General features: G+C 38.4%; 1 protein-coding gene across 2 annotated transcripts in view; it reads right to left on the bottom strand.

Moving 5' to 3' along the window:
- Nucleotides 1-254: 254 nt before the first annotated feature.
- The window catches only part of LOC126094517 (protein goliath-like), a 618,703-nt gene continuing 594,664 nt past the window's right edge, over nucleotides 255-24,293 (bottom strand). For both annotated transcript variants that reach the window (XM_049908931.1, XM_049908932.1), the window contains 7 exons: nucleotides 18,112-18,229; nucleotides 14,039-14,110; nucleotides 13,516-13,598; nucleotides 11,746-11,842; nucleotides 6,163-6,294; nucleotides 3,222-3,366; nucleotides 255-1,922 (listed from right to left, as the gene is read on the bottom strand). In XM_049908931.1, coding sequence (XP_049764888.1) covers nucleotides 1,693-1,922; nucleotides 3,222-3,366; nucleotides 6,163-6,294; nucleotides 11,746-11,842; nucleotides 13,516-13,598; nucleotides 14,039-14,110; nucleotides 18,112-18,229 — 877 coding nt within the window. In that variant the 3' untranslated portion in view covers nucleotides 255-1,692. The remainder of the gene's footprint in view (nucleotides 1,923-3,221; nucleotides 3,367-6,162; nucleotides 6,295-11,745; nucleotides 11,843-13,515; nucleotides 13,599-14,038; nucleotides 14,111-18,111; nucleotides 18,230-24,293) is intronic.

The following is a 24,293-nucleotide window of genomic DNA, read 5'->3' as shown; positions in this document are numbered from 1 at the left end:
ACTAGTGGTAAACAATCATTAAGCAAAAGAAGTCCTTTATGATGCTTAATTTCTTTGCTATTGAGATCTTTGACTTGTTCACTGTGACTTAAAATTCTTCTTGATTTCAAAAACTGTACAACAAATTTGTGTGTGTGTGCGTGCGTGTGTTTTTTGCCTTCTCTTTTATTTTATTTACATTCATAAGATTGGAAAAAGGGGGTTGGGATCTTTCACTTCAAAAATAGATTATCACCAAAAAGCAGTCAAGAAAGTATCTGCTGGAATGCATAATATTTATTTTTACATTTTTCATGGGATGTGAAAGGTACAGTATGGATAAAAATGTCAGTTTTACTATTTTGTAAGGGTTTTAAAAAAGGACACATCTTCTAGTAAATCCAGACTAAGTACAAACAAGTGAGATCCATTTGTTTAAATAATGAAATCTGCTGCACTCAACTAAAACATATATACAATTATTACACTAAGGTTAACTTACATTAACATATTTCCAAATAACAAAAAAAGTTCACTGTCAAGGTAAGTACATATATGAGGAACAGTAGGGTATATGGTGAGAGCATTCACCTCTGTAGATCACAGCTACAGTGACTGTGAGGTCAGCACATCCCAAGCTAGGACATGTAAGATATATTTATTTTGTTTTCATAAATTTGCTGTGGGTGATTTACTTTACTGTATTGTAAAATTTTCTCATGCTGTAAAAATAATTTACATATTTTTTATTTCAGTGACTGTAATTTGATATCCCAAACATTTTCACAGGGACAGAAAAAAATAAGTCATTGCAACCACATTTATTAGTTTTGTTTAAAAAATCCACGACATTTATTCTATATTAACGTACAAGCTGTTGCAACTGAAGTTTTCACATGTTAACATAGTGAAATATTCTCCAGTTCTTGTCATGTCATCTTGCAGTGTGTATATCAGATTTCAGAAACTAACAACTCTTTACTGTTTTGTGAAGACTGAAAGCAAATTGGTTTCTAAATCATCACACATATTAAGTGAAACTATACAGCCATAAATCTAAGAACACCTTCTTACACACTTCGTTTCCTACATTACCGGTGATGACTGTGAGAAATAATACACGGTGTTCAGCAACTCTAAAATATGTGCTAAACTGCTTGTGTTAATAAAAACAAAAACACAACAAAGGCTCACAGTAATAAATTAAAGATATCTGTCATGAAAGACTAAAAAAAAATATGTTCAAAACACAAACTAGTGACTGATATTGCCATACATGCATGACACAACAATATGAGAAATATTCATGAGACTTTTTTTATTGGCATTCTAACACAAAAACTAAAACAAGTAGATTATGAATATGTGAAGAAACATCCATGTGTCTTCTTTTACAGCATTTGGATTTCAACAACATTCATTAGTTTAAATATTCTCACAGTTTATTGAGTTTATTTTCATGAGAAAATCATGAAACTGTAACACAGACCCATCACTTACTCGATTAAGTTGAGAGTCATAAATTTACAGAGTGTGTTTCTTTATACAATGAGTATTTGAAAATACGCAAATTCTTTATAGGTGCCTAACAAGTTCATTGAACTTAGATTAAAGTAAGTAGTCTTTCATTTCACAAAAAATAAATACTGGGTAAAGGTTGAAAGGAGTCAGCAATGTGCTAAATAGTCAGTTCTTCACAGTTGCTGGTTGTCTTCACTTGTGTGTGGCACTGGAGTGGTGCGGGCTTGTCCTGGTGCCCAATGTGTTATCCAGCTGAGTACCATCCACATCATCAGTCTCAGGAGTGTCGCACACATTCATAACACAGGAGTCTATGTTGACAGATGTCACACTTGTATTGGTACCACAGTCGGTAGCGAGTGGCTTTGCCAGGCCAGATCCGCAGTTGCTGCACACCTGGTCTCTTGGCACTGCTCCCCCAACTGCAGACAAAGAAAGAGAAATCTTCTTTTTATTTCCGGGAGGAATTGTAGGAAACAAAGAGAATGAAGTGTAATTTATATGAATGGAACAGAGCAGACACCTCACAGAATCTGCAGCAGTTATACATATTATGTAAATTGAAGACAGAAGGGGGGAGGGGGGACGAAGGGAAGGGAAGGGTGCAAACTATTGCTGTCAGCTGCATTGGGACTTTATATGGAATCAGTAGTGACAAATGAAAATCTGTGACAGACTAGGATCCGAATCTGGGATCACTTGCTTACTAGGCAGATACGTTAACCACTGCAGCAACCAGACACAGTGTTTATCGCAATTGTGTGGACGATTTTGGCACACTTCCTGGCCCACCCATATTCCCACCTAGTGCTGCCACCTATCTGCAGTCCCCAGCTGTGTCCTCCATGGTTGCTACTTTGAGATTCCCACAGGAGGTCGAACATAATTGTGCAACTGCTCTGAAGATGGTGGATTCATTGCCCATTGAGGTGAATCGATTAAATGTCTGAAAGAACAGACACCACACATTTACATTAATTGCATGGGCTCTCATTTAGCAAGAGCAGCTCTCAACTCTATACTCCACCGTCAGATTTAGGTTTTCACTGGAATCATCCAGTCACTTCAGAGAAATTTCAATATGGTTCCTTTAAATAGATGATTGCTGATTCTTTCTCTCATTCACATCCAAGCAAACTTTTTCCTCCAGCTCCAATAGTATAGTGTACTACATCATCAGTCCTCTTTCCACTTTTTATGTTCATAACTACAGTGAGGCATAGGGTAAGTTTAGTGATATGATGTGGTTGGCACAAGTTTTGTGATGGCTTTCCGAATATATTTTGGGAAAGTTTCACAAATATTATATAATATATTATGTTAACAATTTTGAGGCTAACAATATATGTTGTTAACTGAGTAAGTACTTGAATGTTAGCACTTTATAGTTTACACACACAGGAGAAAAACGGTATTTTTGCTAAAAATAATACAAGAAATTTTATAAAATATTTAAAATATAAGGATCAATAGCAACTGAGAGGTCATCAACATGCAATATTTTATGGCATTTCCATATGGTACAAATCTACACTAAAACAACACTTGTGTCAAAGGAATGTTTTAAAAGCCTTTAAAATGCTGCTGAATACTATTAGAATGGGGTTACTTTCAGTCTCAATATTTATTAGATTAAGCCTGTGCATTGTAATCACAACAATTTATGGCCAGGAAAGAGTTTGTGGCAAGATATAGATTATGTTTTGTTGTTCATAGCATACCTAGGCGAGAGGCACGAACAGGCATACCACTTCCACGGCTGGAAGAAGCAAACCGAGGCCCCACACTCAGAGCAGGGCTGAGTTCAGTTGGTGATGATGCCCCACTGCTGTGGCTGCCCAGGTTTGGTGAAGGTGGGGCTGACATCTAAAAGTAAGAACAAATATATAGGCTTTATTAAGAGAATAAAAATTATGAATGACTCAAAAGTTATTCCACCTAATTATCTAGTGCATTTTTGGTGAACTATATTTTCTGCCTTGCTATTTTATACATACAAAGAAATAGTGGAGTTGCGGACCATCATTTGTTTGTGTGTGTGTGTGTGTGTGTGTGTGTGTGTGTGTGTGTGTGTTTATATATTTGTTTTTACATGATGTTCTTCAAACTTGAGGATCTTATGATCATCGATCTATCTAATCTAGCATAACAAAATTTTGACTGAACGATGAATTCTCCAACAAGACTCCATTTTCTTAAAGTCAGTTTCTCTTTACAGCAATTTCCATTTTTTACTGGCTTTACTGGACTTCTAAACTAACTACTTTTTCTTAGCCCAGCAATGGTTGCATGTACGTAACACAAAACATATTTCCAAGTAACAATGTTTTGCATCAAATTCTTCAAGTAGGATCTAGTGGTTCATATTTGTGTAGCTATCACAAAGCTTTAAAAGTATCATTATTTTAAAATAATTTGTACACATATTAGTGAGCTAGTCAGTTCAAACTATTACGGATAAGAGAAGCAGAATTCAGTAAAGATTTCTTGACTTTACACTGAGGTGACAAAAGTCATGGGATAGCAATATGCACACAGACAGATGGCAGTAGTATCTTGTACACAAGGTATAAAAGGGTACCCCTTTGGCAGAGCTGTCATTTGTACTCAGATGATTCATGTGAAAAGGTTTCTCACCAGATTATGGCCACACGTTTGGAGTTAACAGACATGAATGTAGTATGGTAGTTGGAGCTAGATATATGGGACATTTCATTTTGGAAATCATTAGTGAATTCAATATTCCATGATCCACAATGTCAGGAGAGTGCTGAGAATACCAAATTTCAGGCATTGCCTCTAATCATAGACAATACAGTGTCTGATGACTTTCACTTAATGACCAAGAGCAGCAGTGTTTGCATAGAGTTGTCAGTGTTAACAGATGTGACTTTGCTAACAGTGCAACATCACCTGCAGCGTCTCTCCTGGGCTGAGGACCATATTGATTGGACCACAGATGACTGTAAAACCATGACCTGGTAAGAGCTGATGGTAAGGTTTGAGAGTGCTGCAGGCCCCATGAAGCCATGGACCCTAGTTGTCAACAAGGCACTATGCAAGCTAGTTTTGGTTCCATAATGGTGTGGGCTGTGTTTACATGGAATGGACTGGGCCCTCTGATTCAGTTGAACTGATCACTGACGGTAAATGGTTGTGATTGGTTACTTTGAGACCAGCTGCAGCCATTCATGGACTTCATGCTCCCAAACAATGATGGAATTTTTATGGATGACAATGTGCCATGTCACTGGGCCACAATTGTTCACAGTTGGTTTGAAGAACATTGTGGACAGTTTGAGGAATTGTTTGGCCACCCAATTCACTCAACATGCATCCCATCAAAAGTTTATGGGACATAATTTAGAGGTCAGTTTGTGCACAAAATCCTGCACTGGTAGCACTTTCACAATTATGAATGGCTATAGACACAACATGGCTCAATATTTCTGCAGGGGACTTCTGTGTAGAAAAATAAGTGATAAAGAATAGTAATACTTTGACATGTCCTATATTACACGTACATTTACTGTACACAATGTAATCTTACAGGATCAAATAAAATTCAATTCAATTCAATTCAATTCAATGACGATGTGTTGATTTCATGTCATTTTGAGTTTCTGCACTACACCAGGCAAAAGGAGGTCCAACACAATATTAGGAGGTCTCACCTCAGTGTATAACATTGGCTATTTCTTGACTCCATGCTACCATTCCATGAACATGACATATGCACTGTGAAGCGTTCTATGTGGGAATGACCAGCAACAAACTGTCCATTCGCATGAATGGACACAGGCAGACAGTGTTTGTTGGTAATGAGGATCACCCTGTGGCTAAACATGCCTTGGTGCACGGCCAGCACATCTTGGCACAGTGTTACACCGTCCGGGTTATCTGGATACTTCCCACTAACACCAACCTGTCAGAACTCCGGAGATGGGAACTTGCCCTTCAGCATATCCTCTCTTCTCGCTATCCGCCAGGCCTCAATCTCCGCTAATTCCTAATTTCAATCTGCCGCCGCTCATACCTCACCTGTCTTTCAACATCATCTTTGCCTCTGTACTTCCGTCCCGACTGACATCTCTGCTCAAACTCTTTGCCTTTACAAATGTCTGCTTGTGTCTTGTATGTGTGGATGGATATGTGTGTGTGTGTGCGAGTGTATACCTGTCCTTTTTTCCCCCTAAGGTAAGTCTTTCCGCTCCCGGGATTGGAATGACTCCTTACCCTCTCCCTTAAAACCCATATCCTTTTGTCTTTCCTTCTCCTTCCCTCTTTCCTGACGAGGCAACCGTTGGTTGCGAAAGCTAGATTCTGTGTGTATGTTTGTGTTTGTTTGTGTGTCTATCGACCTGCCAGCGCTTTTGTTTGGTAAGTCTCATCATCTTTCTTTTTAAATATATTTTTCCCACGTGGAATGTTTCCCTCTATTATATATATATATATATATATATATATATATATATATATATATATATATATACCATGCAGCAAGTCATAGATAAGTCATACAAAGAACTATCAATGTGGGTCATTCACACATTGCTTTGTCTTGTTTTTAAGAAACTTCAAATCCATGTTGTACTGTGGACATTACATAAAACATACAAAATTTTTGTATGTATGAGAAAGTTATTTGTGATGTAAACTTACAGTGCGATTTGCTGGTCTCAGCTGTGGCGAACCGTTGAGGCTCTCAATGTCATTGTCATGACCACTTGATGCTCCAAGACCCACCACTTCCTCAATTTCCATGTGCAGTATGCTCTCTTGGCTTCCTGTAAACTGCAATTTTATTTGGTGAGACATTATAGTTATTATTGCTCTGAACACACAAACTATGAAAAATAACATTATTTATTATGGATAGTGAAATAAGTATCAGAGACCCAACTGCTGACATGATGCTGCTGAAGAAGTGACTGTGCTAACATTATACACTGCTTGCTGTGCCCTGTAGCAAAAGGGCTGCTCTATGTATAATAAGAAGATTGTATGCTACTGTAGCCGCATGGGCACAAGCCATACCGAAATGTGAACATTTCCCAACACCCACGAGCTATCACGCCATGCCAGCAACTCTGCAACCACACCCCAGATGCTGGGGCAATAACCGGCATTTCAAAAAATTTCAACAGCACTTGGTAGGCCACATATGTGACCTCAATTGCAACAGGACTTCCCGTTTCTTACATAAAAGCTGGCTATCTAGCCAGGATGGGCATGTTGACAAAGCTGGGTTTGAATCTGCATTCACTTCATGTTTGCTTCTACCGTGAGACTGCCAACATCCATCTGGCATTTCATCAAGATCCTGCCAGGGTCCAGCCACAGCCTGGATGGACTGGGAGTCGAGCTAATGACCTCTCAGCTCTGACCTCTGGGGTCCATCAGCGTCTGCCGCTGTCTTCAAGTCACCAGTTATATGTCCATCCCTGGGCCACCATTATCAGTCGCTGGAGTCACACACTGGCCCATTGCAGTCACAGTTAGGAGAGTAGAAGCATGCCTGATGAAGCTGTGCGGAGCCAAATGATACGAAACTAGCAAGTTCGTCACTGTGCTGCATGGCTGAAAGCTCTGACACCGGGTCTCCTTGCCTGCCATCCCGACCTGGGTCACCAACTGACTGACACCATCCATTTGCTGCAGGTGCTGTATCTATGCCAGTCAAACTCAGTGGTCCACGCCTCACTACACTACCAAGGATTGCCTTAATAAAACAAGCAATTTATCTGTGAAAAGACATCATAAGAAAGCAGTGAAATGGGAAAAGTGTTTGGTTTCTTAGTGGTTTATTGAGATTGTCTATCTTGCTGCCTTTGTTATGTGTTATCACTCATAGCTCCAAAGATGCATATTCTTGCCATAATAAGCAGATATTTATGAAAACAGACTTTCCTTTCACCAACTGTGTTTTCAATTCAAAGTACAATAGTCACCTTCCTACCACTAAATCTTTGATTTATACACTTCTTGCATACAGATTAATCTCCTGTGTCTAATTTATGTGTTTTTTCTATTGGCCGAGCACCACTGAATAGCTACATTTTCAAATTATTATGGAAATAATAGGGTAGTGCTCTTAATCTGAATTACAGATGAAATATTTTAAATGTGAAATTGTCCTCCTCATGAGAACTGCTGGATTCAAACTTCCTCTGTCATTTAGATTGAAGGAATTCTAGAAGAGCAACAAAACAACCCCAGTACAGTTACAGATCTCCCTTCAGACTCATTTGTCTCTGATGATTTGTCTGCAGTGTGTATAGGCTTCACATTCAGCTGCATTCTAAATTTAACAAGGTAATTATGGTCATAGACCTTTAATATATAATTCATAATCTGAGCATTGTGTGAAACTGTGTCACCCTCCATCTCCATGTTATTCATCACCTCTTTGGTGGAGTAATCCATTATGGGCTTCCCAATAATTTCCAACATCTAGCTTTGTATCTCCACCTTCCTTCAGAAACTTCTAGAATATACGTCAGACATATTCTCCCATAGGTGGCATATCATTCAAGTCATTAGTTTGTTTCAATCTAATGAGTATCATAATTCTCCCAGCAGTGAAGCTGGTACTGTATTGGCAACTGATAAGGTCACTTTCTGAGATACCAACCTACACAGTCTTCCAGAAAGATTCACCTGCATTGGTCACAAAGATTAAAAAACAAATCATAAAGTCTCTGGTCCTCCGAACAGTATGCTGCAATCTACACCACCTACTTCTCATCCTAGCAACTGCCTTCCAAAATTTTAAAACTAGGCATCCTATTACTTGGGAAGTTTTAAGAATTTCTCAATATCATATTATAAAAATGTCAATTATTTTATGGATCATAATATATTTGTGCTTCAGTTACTTGTACTGAACAGGTGGTTATCACCACTGGTGCCACATCTCTCTTCATCAATATTGCCCATGCAACAGATAACAACTGAACACTTTATCTCTCATTGTCCACATAAAGTAAACCTAATGATCTCAATGTTTATTAGAGCAGACAGAATTGTTCATACTAAGAACTGTGTCACTTTCAACATTCATATCATTGAACAGATCAGGACATCTGCACGTGGTACTTGGCCCAATGTGGTCAAATTCAACAGCTTCTTCCATCTGGACCCTGCTGTCACATTCCCTTCCAGCCCCATTACCTTCCTCTGAACATTAGATAGTGAGAACTGTCCCTTGTCCTTCCAATAAGGTTTGATCTCTTACATATTTGCCCCAGAGATTTTTATCTCTCTTCTCCCTACCTCCAACACCGACCACTGTTTCCCCCTCTCTGCCAACTTCATTCTACCTCATTTGTCCTCCTCTCCCCTTCTCCCTTTACCCTCTCTAGTCTTCTTAATTATTTATTTAACTTCACATATGTTATGGCCCTTATTTCCCTTTCTACAGGTGCTTGATGGCATGGTTCCATTGAATAGACTACTGCTCATTTCCTTTCCCTTAACTGTATAGTTCAAGATAGTACTTCATCTTTAATGATCTCGTCATCAATGGAGATTTGAACTATAATCTACCTTTCATTTAGTTTTTCATTTCATTTCATCCTTTGAGATACTTGTATGTACCAATGTTTTATTAACTTCTAACAACTGAAACATTTCCTGGCTGTTGTGTGATGTGGATTCGTGGGATTACTATGATACAGTTTGGCAGAATCTTCCAGAAAAGCAAAGCTATATGCTAGGAAACTATTAAATTACATCTAACTTCTAACAATTTCAAATATATGCTGCACTTCAATCTTTAAATTTTTTTGCCCACATCTATTTCTTGCACATCATGACAGTACAAATTTCTGAATGTTATATCACTTTGTCTACCACATTTAATAGATTTATATAACTTTTTTTTGGAGAATAAAAGTACAGAAGGATATCTAAACTTCTAAAGCCATTACTTTAAAATGTTTTACCATTCATTTATGACAAATAACATTGCTTTCTGTTTCTGTCTGGTATAAAGTTAATTAGAGTTTTCCTTCATCTTCTCACTCCCTTCCCCCTTTTCCCCTCCTCACCACCTTATTACATGACTAGTTCATTTTGTTGGTATATTACTGTATTTTGCTTTTACCTTTACCAGAAAAGCTTTCTTATTCCCTCTACAATTCATGCAACTTCAATTAGTCCACGATTGTGGCATGGAATAAGATAAATAAATACTAGTTCTTTAAGTACTTACAGGTAATTGCAAATGTAATAAATGAGGTTTTAAATGTGTTAACATGGAGGTAGTTTGAAAAGTTCTAGGAACTGAATAGAAAGAATTGACTTACCTCAGTGGAACTTTTTTTTATATTATTTTTCAATTTAATCTCCCTCTGAATTAATGCACTTTGTCCAGTGATGTTCCATTGCCTTTATTCCACCTCAAAAATTAAATTCCTGCAAGCCTGCAAAATACCCATCAACTTTGGCTCTTAGTTCTTCATTTGAAGAGAATCTCTATCCACTTAAAAAGATTTTGAGCTTTGGGAAGAGGTGAGAGTCTAATAGGTCCAAATCAGGCAAATAATGCTGGCTGTTTTCCATTCACGTGTGTGAAAACCGTATTCTCTTAGTTGCTGCTGTTGGTTTGCACTGTTTTTAGTGTTTATTTAGTGCTTTTTTCATATTTCTGTGACAGTTCAAATTCCCAGATTTGCAGTATATTTTCGCATACAGTTCGGAGCTGTCCTTGCCTCAAGTCATTCAGTTATGGGAGTAGCAAGTCTAGAAACTACTGCACTGAGTCATGCAACTAAATCAGGTTCTGGCTGTGAAAGTCATGTCCCAACATGTTGCACCCAATAATCAATATCTTAGGTCATGTATTTTTGCTTTGGCAATGACAATTTTGTATGGGTGTGCATTGTCTTGATGAAAGATGACTTTCTTCCTTGCCAAACCTGACCATTTCTACCTTTTGTTTTTCTGTACTTGATCTGGCAGGTTAGTGCAGTACTGTCTTGTAATTGTTTGATCAGTGTGAAAGTAATCTATCAGCACAATTCCATTTGTATCCCAGAAAACTGATGCCACAACCTTCCCAGCTACCCATACTGACTTTTCTGTCTTTGGTGGTGGTGGTGGTGGTGGTGGTGGTGAACCAATATTTTTCCACTGCACTGACTGTTATTTGTCTCTGGAGTACAGTTGTGAGCCAAGGTATCATCCATATTCATAAAATGGCACAAAAATCTTGTTGGTTGCTACGAAATTGGCCAAACATTATTCAGATATTTCCATTCTTATGAGTTTCTAATCCTATGTTAAGAATCGCAGCACACATCTATCAGACAATTTTCTCATATCCATTTCCTCTGTTAAAATGTGATATGTATGTTCAAATGACATCCCTGCAGCTTCAGCAACTTTTTGGACTTTCCGTTGGTGACCCTTCATGAACATTTTATGCACTTTTGCAATAATTTCTAGGGTAGTGTTACATTTTAGCCAAGCACTATGTAGACCATCATCTAAGCTCTCCTGATCGGATTTAAACTCGTTTGTCCACTAGACAGCAGTTGAATATGAAGGAGTGAGTCCGCCAGTGTGTTCTGAAAATCGACATAAATTTCCTTTGCTTTCATACCTTTCTTTATGAAGTACTTACTCACTGCTGAAATCTCGATTTTTTTTTCTCCATCTTCACAAAGTGCTACATGGCAGCAGCAGCATCAGCAACAACAACAACAACAACAACAGATACCTATCCAGAGCACTGATGCATCCTGTATTTACTCGTAAAGGATAACCAGTTATTAAATGGGGACCTCATTGCACTACCATTGACATCTTGTGTCATTCCACAAACTTTTCAAACTACCCTCCTGTCCTTAGAAATACTAACTTATTTTCTTGTGAGCTACTATAATGATGTTCTAACAATACTTTTGTCACAAAATATCTGCATGACTCTACCAACAATTCTTTGTGATGTTTACATGCGACTTATTGTACTAACAGAATGATGACAATCGGTGTGTAAAGGAGGAGTACAGTGAGGAAGGTTAGACTTTAATATCTCATCAATATCAGTGTTATTATGGGCAGAACATTAGCTCAGTTGGGTACAGATGGGAAAGCAAATTTCCACAGAATAAGGCAAATGGTTAACTGTGTAAGTATTTGTATGGCAGTTAAGTTCCATTCTCAGAATTTCTTTTTCTTGTGTATTGTGACTATTCAGATTAGTTTTTGATAGTGAATGTGACATTAACTAGCTCTCACCACAAAGCCGTAGTGCTTCAGAATATCCATCTTGCACATGGGACACGTACGGTGCTCCAGCAGCCAGGGATCGATGCATGACTTATGAAACTCGTGCCTGTGAACAAAAAAATCATTAACAACAACAGAAGTAAAATCGGACAAAATTTTGTACCATACAAATGCATAGCAGATTCAATTCCAAGATAATGACATTGCTAGCATAGATAGATGGAAAAATACTAGGGCTGTGAAACAAAAATTCCAGTGAAGGTATTGTATATCAGTGTTAGCCTATGTATGTCTGCTACCAGTCTGATGTCTGCCCATTGCCTGCTAATGTGATTTTTCCAGAGATTGTGTATTCATACAAGACAGGCATCAAATGACATGACACAGTGCTATATAGATTAGATTAGATTAATACTTGTTCCATAGATCATGAATATGACACTTCGTAATGATGTGGAACATGTCAGGTTAATAAAAGATGTCTGTACAAGATATTACATTACACAAAATATTGCATGACACTAATGTTTAAGGTTTGTTTTCCCCTTTATTTATATCTAAAAATACAGCTAAGGAGTAGAAGGAGTTGTCATCTAGAAATTCTTTTAATTTATTTTTAAATGTTAGTTGGCTATCTGTCAGGCTTTTGATGCTGTTTGGTAGGTGACCAAAGACTATTGTGGCAGCATAATTTACCCCTTTCTGCGCCAAAGTCAGATTTAACCCTGCATAGTGAAAATCATCCTTTCTCCTGGTGTTATAGCTATGCACAGTGCTATTACTTTTGAACTGGGTTGGATTATTAACAACAGATTTCATAAGTGAATGTATATACTGTGAGGTTACTGTGAGGATCCCTAGATCCTTAAACAGATGTCTGCAGGATGACCGTGGGTGGGCTCCAGCAGCTATTCTGATTACACGTTTTTGAGCAATGAATACTTTTCTACTCAACGATGAATTACCCCAGAATATGATACCATACGAAAGCAGTGAATGAAAGTAGGCATAGTAAGCTAATTTACTGAGATTCTTATCACCAAAATTTGCAATAACCCTAATAGCATACGTAGCTGAACTCAGATGTTTCAGCAGACCATCAATGTGTTGCTTCCAGTTTAACTTCTCATCAATGGACACACCTAAAAATTTTGAAAATTCTACCTTAGCTACAGACTTCTGTTCAAAGTCTATATTTATTACTGGAGTTGTGCCATTTACAGTATGGAACTGTATATACTGTGTTTTATCAAAATTTAAAGAGAGTCCATTTGCTGAAAACCACTTAATAATTTTGTGAAAACATCATTTACAATTATATCACTTAGTTCTTAGTTTTTGGATGTTATTACTGTACTTGTATCATCAGCAAAACTTTGCATCTTCATCAATGTGGAATGGTAAGTCATTAATGTATATATCAAGAACAGTAAAGGACCAAAGACCGAACCCTGTGGGACCCCATACTTGATAGCCCCCCCAGTTTCAGGGAGCCTGTTCATTACAGTCTCCGCTAGGGACAACAGCTACACTTCCGAGCAGCGTGCACATCAGGAAACTGGCAGTACTGCAGAAGGGTGCATTTGTGTGACTGTGTGTCTGAGAGTGCATACTTAAATCTAAAAAGAGTGATGTACTGAAAGCTGGTGAAATCTCTGCACTATTAAGTATGTGTGTGTTACATGCTACACCTCAGTCACCTGGAAGTGAATGGTCATCTTTTCTCATTTTTGTATATTGTTTCAAAGAATTTCTATGACAGAAAACAGGGGTTCATACCTGCATGGCAAGATTCTCAGAACATCTGAGATCTTGTATGGTTCAATGCACACAGCACAGCATTCACCATCCCCTTGGATTTCCTGTAAACAAGTGATGAAATAGTTTTCTTTGTATCAGGAATGAAAAAGGCTTTAGTTTAATAAAAGGTTTTACAAATCCTTATCTACTTTCTCAAAACTGACCTGTACCAGTGAAAAATAAACCACTGAATGTTTCGGAAGATTGAGTTTTAATTGCTGAAGTAGTTTTAGATATAATTTCATATTAATGCAGCCTGATACATTAATAAGAACAATAAGTTAAAGGCCTTTGAAAAAGCTCATTACTGTGGGAAAACACATACATTTATGAAATATTCACATGGCATACAGAGCAAGTGTGAAGTTAGCATTATGCTTGATAATTTTAGTTGTTCAATGCTTAATCTGCTTCCAGGCAGTAGCCACTCTCCAGTATTACCAAATGTCGTCTTGATCTATGAATACAGTGAGTTTGTTGGTTATCAGCTATTTATTCATACCTTGTCTTCTGATTTGATGTTCTTTGTTGGTATCTTAGACAATGCCTTCTTTGCTGCACTGCAGAGCCGCCTCTGTAACAGCATATAAAAAGCTGTATAAACCATAATTTGTCTGTCTTTTATGATTTACTTTTGGAACTACTAAGAAGTGATAGTGGATGTGGATGGTTAGATGTGTTATAGGGAAGTTATTTCTTTACTGGGAGCTTACACATATATACCACCCTGAAACAAATGCACTCTGTTAATATTTGATCCTATTTTAAACTTCAGAATATTAAGAAGGAATCAGAATTTTAGAAGCCTGTGTACTACTAATTAGTAGTCATTTCATATAACGATTCATGCCTCGGAAGTTGAAAATAACCCTCAACAAGAATTTCTTCCCAGAAATTTGTTGGAGATGAACTAAGTATTGAAATGAGTATTGGTAAGATTTTATGGATGCAGTTAAAGAGAAATTCACAGAGGAAGTATAACTTTAACTTTTTTTCCCTTAAATTTACAAGTGTTGCTCTTTACTTCTCATATAATGACAGTCGTCATACAATAAAATGTCAGTAGTCTATATTCAACATATATTTATTATGATTACAATTCTGAATATTACTCATCAACACAATAAACAAAAAATGATACGCTTGACAGTCTTGAATGAAAATGTCCATTTTTAATAATTACATGATCCTGTGGACCCATCCCACATCAAACTATTGCAATCAACAGTAATTTACATTGTTGAGCCAGTATCATCTTTCTACCAAGGGAATGTCACTTGGAGGATATGTCACATTGTATGAAAGACACTTAATAAGTGGTAGAGATAAGATATAGGGAAATCTTTCATTCTGATCCTTGTGCAAAGTTTGCAGAAAGCTATTGATTTGAGTGACTTTGAAAAAGGTCAAATTGAGATTCTCTAACAGTAGGAAATGTGCATCGCAGAAATAGCGAGGTTTGCTATGTGTTTGTGGACCATTGTTATTAGGAGCTATTAAAATTGATGACAAACGTAAAACTATTGGTGTTGTTGCAATATTGGAAATGCACACATCATCAAAGAATGATGACACCAATGGCTTCCCATCTCTACAAAGCAGAAGCAAAACAAGATAGCTCAAACTCAAGTCCTTCCTCCTTGGTTCTCTTAAATTTTACTTTCATCTGCTAGCTTTCACTAGATGTAGGTGCACATTTAAATTTCTAATCTGAAGTGTCCACTTAATAAACCTTTCCTCATATTTCTTTCTGTAAACTGTCTCCGAGTCAGTTTTAATGCTTCTCATTTGACTGAATGTTCTGTATTGTAAAACCTACTTCACCAGTATATCTGGTCATTAGCATTTAACTGTCTTTGTCACATAAACCTCTAAGATCATTTTGATTTCAGAATGTTTGAAATCAGTTGGATCTAAGCATAAGTTGCCAACTTGTCAGTGAAGATTGATCTACACTATTCTACCCGCCCTAGAAACTTCACTATGAAAAATAACCCAGTAGCCTGTACATCTGATGACTCAATACATTCTGACAGAAATAAAACTTAAATTTTCTAAATGCAATTATTGTGAATGCTCCCTTGGAATGAGGATCAATATTAATAGCTTGTGTGTTTCCAGTACCACTGTTATAGCATACCATTCAAAGAACTGTGTAACATGAAACTTAATAATTTATAAGGTGTGAGACTAACCCTGCTCTCTTTGTATACATCTAATCCCTATACTCTTTTTCTACTTCTACAATGATTTTATAACAACTTGTATCTGTCAGAATTTCCAATAGTGTTCTAATGACATTTCTGCTGATATTTCATTTAATGTTTCATTTTTCTGTATTGCTTTTAGAAATTCACCCATTTTAATTAATATGGTCATCTAAACATAATGTATACAGCACTGATCAACCAAAATGTTTCTGGCAGTTAGCTGTGTAAGTAGCTTCATATCAGAAGCATTTAGATTTTGCAGCACAAGATATAGTGGAGTCAGGAACAGTCCCCCCACCCCCACCCCCCACATCTGATTCTCAAAGTGCAGCAGTAATGTGTTCTCCCATGTTGAGTGCTACATCCAATGCTTAACATACAACTCAACAAGTGATATGATCTTCACACTAATAAGGAATATTCAAATTGGTGCACTACATATCCTTCTCAGTTGTGTAATTGAAGTTTCTCATCAAATTATTTTCTGTGGCCCCAATAATCACACTATTTACCAAGATATTTTGTCAGAGAGCCCAAAGGAGACATTTTTAACATTCCTATCCCACTATCACCTGGCAATTAGAATTTTTTGTCTATTTTCTGCTGTAGGTTTAATTTGCACTTGTGATGTAATTGGGATGTGTCTACGCTTTTTTACCAGGGTTTCCAAAGCATAAAAATTACCAGAGATCTCTAGACTGAAGCTGAGCTTTTAATGGTAATTGCTCTTGAATCCTTTTGTTGACAATGAAGCCCTGATCTAAATTCACTCACCAATCTAGCTATCACATTGCTCTCATAAAATGCAGTATGCATCTCTCTGCAAGTGCCAAGCATTACATTAAAGAACCAAAAGTAGCATGCATCACTCTTTAATCACATTCAACTACAGACATGAAAGTGATGATGCCATTCTCCAACCATATTATAATGTTGATTGTGGCATATAGATGAAGATGTAGATTACTGCCCCTAGCAACTTTTAGGAAATTTACACACCTATACATTTTGACTGCATAAGTTGTACTTGTTTTGTCATTGATATTTATTCAATGAAAGATAACAGTTACGTGACATAGTGAACATGGTACGGGATTTAAACCTGTACAACCAGTGTGATAGCCATAAACTTTAGCCACTCCACTACTTCTGATTGGTTGAAATATGACTGACATTACGGGGACAGAAGATACTCACAGAACTTCAATATTGATTTTTCTCCAAAACAAGAGGTCATTGTGTGAGAACTTAGTAGCCAGGTACTCAAGACAGATCCCTCTACAACATACTTAAAGACTCATCAAAATCCATGAATAATGGATCTAATGGTCCCCCTGTAAAATCTAGGCCCTGGAACTGGCTCACCTTTTTTTGTATAGATACACTCCCCAGGAGAGTAGAGGAAAAAGGCTTATGTTGGTATACAATGGACATCCTGACTCTTCATCTTAGAAAAACTCTACTGTGTAGTCACAGACGTACAGTAATGATAACAGATTAAGAATTACTGATCAATGAGCACATTCTAAATGAAACTCTTAGACATTCAGATGGAACAAACAAAGATAGTTCCAAAATACGGATAAGTTAAGCAAAGGGCTTAATTTTGCCAGCTTTGCACCTAAATATCTAGAGATATTCTTCTGTAAAAGTCTTTTGTAAGTTGCCAGGGAGGAGACATAAGACAGGAAATTGGAAATGCCCAGTTATTCAAAACCAAAGCCACTCTTTCTTTAATTCGTACGAGTGTTTGGTCTCGGAGATATAAATTGGCTAGTTAGGACTAATGCTCATATTAAACACATATTAAACAGATTCTTAACTCTTTTGGCTTGTAGACAGCTGATAGTGTTTTTTGAACAGTAAAGAGCAGCTGAGTAGTGTAAGAGGAAGAGCAGTGGTTTTTAATGTTTTTAAAATAATCTAAAAATAATACAGATTATTATCAATGTGAATAGATTGGCACATATCATAACTGATTGTTATTACACTTTACAGAAGTAGCCTGCAGTGTTTGCTTCTGACTGTTAATGTGTAACTTTAATCACCCCATCCCTCAAGGCTCTCCTTCAAGATTTATGAAATACAATGAATACATTATTTTTACTGACTTACAGTAATATAGCATTAACTTTAATTTGTCTCCATCTATCCAATCAAATGATATGATTTCTAAGTGTTGATGTGGGAAAAAATAGCTTCTCTGCTAATATTCAGTTGTCCTTCAACTTTCTCACAATGTTCAAAAAGATTCTTTGAATTAGAAATGAAAATTCATGGCTCATGCCTTGTGCCTGCTTAGTGCCCATTCTTCAAATAATGTATGCAATTATTACAAGCATACTGATTGTGGAGTCAGACTTACCGAGAGACGGTCCTTGGCATGGATATAACGGAAACGCTGCACGTAGTAGAAGACCAGCCATGCCAGTGAGATGATCATCAATACCACAAATGAGATGGACACGAACAGCACCGATGTCCTGCAGAAACACCAGCAACATGGTCACTAAATTGGTCTGCTTTACAAATGTCAACTGCTAACTTATTTCACAAGTAGTCATAGCATTGCTAGCCTCTAAGTAAGTTGTAATTATTGCATTCTTAATTTGGACTCTATGTTTGTGATAAAATAAAAGGATGCTTGTTGGTAATCAAACAAATAGCCTTTTATTTTTGACAGACACAAAGCTTATATATGATGATGATGATGATGATGATTGATAATAACAATAATAAAGTTACCAACTAAAGAATGGCAGGTTACACATAGATTGATGAGAGTTTGTAGAACACTTAACTGTGGTTCACAATTTAAGGTGTATACACTATGCTTAAGAACAGCAACTAAACACAATCATGTCATGTAAACATACAGGCAAAACCCACACAGAGAAAGTATAAACATGACACATGAGGATGAGCCAGTCTGTGGATCTGAGACCTTCCACTACAGTGAGATGACTTGGATAAAATGTTTCTGGTATACTTACCACGTCGACTTTGGATAAAATCCTAATCTTTTGATGACTGACTGCATCATCTTCATCAGGAACAATGTCTGACTGTTGTGAAACTGGTTAGGCTCCCAATTTATGCCCAGAGAGTGACATCTGGTGGGCTGGATTACACCAAGATGACACCACAGAAATAATGGGTACTGACTTTGCTCCCTTCGTGTCCATAGATTATGTCTGTGTGCTCGCTGTATCCAGCATCGCTTGCAGCACTATCATTTGCATCAGATGGTAAACTACAAGAAGTCTTTCTCTGTGCTCACAGATGGGTGATACTGTTCAGTAATTGTTTTCCATAGAGTGCCTCTACAGTTTGTAACCTGACACATGGTTACATCACTTCACAGAAGGAAAAAATGAGAGTGAGGCTTCCTAGTCATAGTAGCAAGTAGAAAATGAAATGATCGTACGGCGTTGTTGTCCGGGAGACCCCACTCGCGGTGTTCGGCACATGCAAGGCATTAAATTTCGGGAGATACCTTTTCTTCATAAGGCATGAGTGCTTTATATACACTTTGACTTCTAAGAGTAGATGTCTGTACCAGTATTGTCTCGTGGACTGAGAGCATATGACACTCCTAATACCAATCTGTCCATTGAGTAAGAATGTTGAGCTTATAATGGTCCCTTTTCTACCTCAGGTCTTGCCTAAATAATACTCCTCACACCCCCCTACCCCCCTCCCCACCCTTCAGCCATTTGCTTATGGAAAATTTGGAAATGGCTTCCTGAATTAAGATACCTAAATCTGAATATCCGTAAGTCACAACAGCATTTTATTAATAATTCAAGATATTTCACAGGTGAGAACATTACATAAATATTTCCTATGTGCCCTGAATTCTGCAAAATTATTTCACACTGAATATTTAGCTTCAACAAGTCACCAATTTAATAAGTAACACAAATGTCTATTGTGAGAGTGTACATCTTACTGTTAAGGACCCGGTACATGGTAAAACAATTTGTCAAACTTTACTGCAAGGGAATGCTGAAAAGTAATGCCTCCAAATGTTGTATGTGAAAATTCTTAAACTTTTTAAATAAAAGAATAGTTTTAACATCCTACTTCTTTATTTTTTGTATCTACATATTTGCAGCTCTTTGCTATTAGAGGTCTTCGAATTACAGCCTGTAACAGCGGTGCACGAGAATCGGCGTGCTGATAAAGTTTCGAATTAGAAGAGTTCGTCCACACAAGGGGCACCCTCATCTTTGGCATGACAATGGCAGACAACACACAAGTGCTGTGGCATCTTCAACAATCTGATGCCTTTGGTTCACTGTCATCAGTCATCCTACGTACAGTCCCTACTTGGCCCCATCCAATTTTCATCTATTTCCAGAGGTAACGATATTAGTGAAGCGGTGCAAGCAGAGGTGAGGTTGTGGCTTTGTCAACAGAGTAAAACATTCTACAGTGATAGAATCAACAAATTGGTCTCTCGTTGGGAGAAATGAGATTTTTGCTAGGGTGACTATATTGAAAAACATGTAGACATGAAGAATAAAAATGTAGAATGTTAGTAACATTTGTTTCATTTAGAAACTTCAAGAATTTTCACATAAACATTTTGGAGGCATTATTTTTCAGCAGGCCCTGACAGTTTTGTCAAATATAGTGCTCAAAATAAATGTTGCATATTGCTTTATTGTCAAATACGGGACATGATGGGAGACAAAACTGATTTTGTTATGTCAGCTACTGTCATATGAGAACAAAACAAAGAAGATAAATGTACTTCCATTTGATAAACACAAACAAAAACCAAGAACAAACCCTTACAAAAGATTCCATTCCAGACACTACAATTTCTTCTGACTGTCATCTTGTATAACGCATTGTTTATGAACCAATTAGTCCTCCTTGTAACTGGAGAGACTTTTCAATGCAGTTTGGCATCTCCTTAGCAAATTGTGCAGATAAGCCTGTGGGTCATTGTTCCATTCTTAAACACCGGTCTCTATGAGGCCCTTTAAGTACTCTGATGGGGAAAAATGACTGCAAACTGCTCGTTTTAGCATGGCCCACACATCCTCAGTGCTAGTAAGATCTGGACAATATGGAGGACATTTCATCTGACTGGTCTTATGCTCACAAGGTTGTGATGACAGGGTGAATCCCACTCCAGTATGTTTACCAAATGAAGCCACAATGCGTGCAAGGATTTAATTTCGATACTTCTCACCAGTCATCATCCCATATGTTGGCGCAAGGTGTAGTCTGCGGCCATAGACGATTCCACCCCAAACACGACTGAACTGCCACGATAAGGGTGAATGCCTACCATACAATTAGACTGTAAATGTTGCCCTCGTTGCTTCCACACACGAGTATCAGTATTGTTAGGTTAGAGACTGACATGCGTCTCATCAGAAAAGAGTGTTGTGTCCCACTGCTGCCTACCCCACTGAGAATGGTTTCATGCCCATGCAACATGAGCCCCGCTCCACACCTGATTTACAGGAGGAGCCTTCAGGTGTCTTCTGTCTCCCTGCTCATGGAGGCTACTGCGTATTGTTTGTGTTGACACTTACACTCCTGTAGCTGTTTGGAACTGCCACTACAGACGTGCAGTATTGTGTTGAGGACTTCTGCTTGCTTTTACACGCAGTTATCAGTGCTGAATAACTGTTCTTTTTCTGCCGCAGCCATTCTGTGATGATCTTCAGTTGATCTTGTTGCCAGAAACTTATTCCAGATTCTACACACGTCAGTTTGGCTCACAGCGACGTCCACCTGTCTCATTCCTTGTTCCATTAATGTGATTACTGTTGTCCAAACCATCCTGAAGCAACACAACTCTCGTAATAGCACACAATCCAAGTGTTGCAATGTTTAAAAGTGGCAAAGTTGCCATATACTGGATATGCGACCCCCCCCCCCCCACACACACACACTAGAAACAGTGACCGTTTCCGCTCGTATTACATTAAAAACAAACCAATGCATTGATGTCGTGAAGTATTTGTGGATGAAAGTGTTCATTATTCAAGTCTCGGCAATATGCCACATTTATATCAACCACTGTATTTCAGAGTGTGCAGCTGTACTCGACGTGTTTGTCAAACAGAGATCGTGTTTGAGAGAAATTTTGATGCCATTTTACTTAATGGAAAGATTGAAAAGAGGTAAGCTTAGTCTCTTTTGGCCAATCGAGGTCCTATCTGCGTGAATAGTAGCGTCTCCAATGCTCGGAGAGCAGTGAGCCGACCACACCGCATCCAATGGCGCTCTTACCAATCATTCACCAACTACTGGACGTGGTCAGGGTTGGGTTGTTTTTGTGGGAGGAGACCAAACAGCGAGGTCATCGGTCTCATCAGATTAGGGAAGGACGTGGAAGTCGGCCGTGCCCTTTCAAAGGAACCATCCCGGCATTTGCCTGGAGCGATTTAGGGAAATCACGGAAAACCTAAATCAGGATGGCCGGACGCGGGATTGACTGTCGTCCTCCCGAATGCGAGTCCAGTGTGTTAACCACTGCCTCGCTCGGTACGTGATCAGGTTGGTGCACAAGTTCGTACCGTTTTTGTGTTGTATGTTGGTATTCCGGTAGCTATGGGTTTATTTATCGATTATCATTTCTCATTTGTAGTTCACTGTTGCTATTTGAATTATATTTTGTCATGTGAATATGGTGAGTGGAGCTGTGGACGCCAGAAAATGTAGTGCCAACTGGAGAAATAGTAATATTTCCGACATATTGAGTTCAACGGATGGGGGTGACAGCAGCGGAAGCAGCCACAAACGTTCGTGCCGTGTATGGGAATGATGCCATTGGACAGAACGTGGCAAGAAAATGGTTTCCCGTTTTAAAGAGGATGGTTTTGACATTGATTATTATTATTATTATTATTATTATTATTATTATTATTATTGGTTTGTGGGGCGCTCAACTGCACGGTCACCAGCGGACATTAATGACCCTCGACGTTCAGGAAGACCTTCGGGCTTTGATGAAGTTCGTTTAAACGCATTAATCCAAAATGATCCACGCCATTGTACTCGAGAAATGGCAAATGTGATGAATTGTGATCATTCCACCATCGCGCGACATTTGCAAGCTATGGGGAAGGTTCAAAAGACGGGTGTATGGGTACTGCATATTCTAAGCCAAAATCACAAAAATCAACAGGTGACTGTATGTGTACCTCTGCTTGCTCGTCATCAATTGGCTCGTGAACAATACCGACAATTCCTACTTCGCATCATTATTGTTGACGAGAAACCGTGTCTTTATGCCGACATAAGGAAAAGAAAGGAATGGTCGAACCCAAAGAAAGCAACAACTCCCCATAAAAAGACCTGTGCGCATCTGTAAAAGATAATGTCATGCATATGGTAAAAGAGCAACGGTGTGGTGTACCGCGAACTGCTTTCACGAGGTGTAACCACCACTGCTGACATTTATTGTCAACAGCTGCGACGTCTTGCATACGCAGTCCAAGAACAACGACCACGAAGACTCCGTTAAGCGATGCTACCCAACGATAACGCCCCCCCCCCCCCCCCCCCCCCCGCATTCTGCTAGACCGACAAAAAGCACTATACAAGAGTCAGGTTGGAAAGTCATTCCGCACCCACCTTATTCACCTGATCTTGCACCCTCAGATTTTTACCTTTTCCGCTCTCTATCGAACCATCTTCAAGGAACTCCCTCTCCGAATGAAAACGCGCTCCGAACGTGGCTCGACGAGCACTTCGTCTCAAAACCACGTGATTCCTGCAGTCGCGGAATGGAACAGTACCCCCGAGCGTTGACAGACTGTTGTAAATAGCGAAGGATAATACATTATTGATGACTGAAGTCTCTAATACGTGTATCTGTTGTGTTTATTAAACTCGTGTAAAAGCGCTACGAACTTGTGCACTAGCCTACTAACACCTGGTAGATTCGCAACAGTCGATGCATCCGCTTGGCAGGCATTCACCCTTTCGCAGGTGACAGAAGGGGAAGTTGTGCAGGTTGGGGACGGGCAGCAGCCACAACAAACACGCTCCTGTCGCTGCACAGGGAAGCGGTTCGCGGGCCCCGAGGAATCATGACGTCGTATTGATTCGTTTTTCCGCATTTGCTACTGCTGGTATGGGTTCAAAGAAAAATTCATGCTGCTAACGTCTCAGTGGTAGTTAGCCTGCATTAGTAGGCTGCAGTTAATGCGTTAAAAATATTTAGACACATTGTCCTCAATGCGTAATATGTGTTATGCTATAAATCACTCTGCCTTTCGACAAATAATTTGTAATCAGTTGGCTTCAATCAATCACGTAAGACTCTAATATGTAACTTTGACTACGCTGCGGATTATTATGTCACCATAATCCAGATTATTCGCATTCAAAACTTATTTCTACATTTAATTCTGTTAACGGAAGCTTCTTTCAAACAATCTGGATTGATTTCACGTTCCGAAACAACAGCTGAAGGCACGTCTGTATAAACCATGGAGGTAAGAAGGGAATAACATTTCATGTGTAAGTTGTCTCGTTAAGTGTGATTTTACAACTTCATTGTGAATGAACGTG

Source organism: Schistocerca cancellata, chromosome 8, assembly GCF_023864275.1.
Source record: "Schistocerca cancellata isolate TAMUIC-IGC-003103 chromosome 8, iqSchCanc2.1, whole genome shotgun sequence".
NCBI classification, from domain to species: domain Eukaryota; kingdom Metazoa; phylum Arthropoda; class Insecta; order Orthoptera; family Acrididae; genus Schistocerca; species Schistocerca cancellata.
Note: the sequence above shows the minus strand (reverse complement) of the source record. Positions and strands in the feature narration are given on the sequence as shown.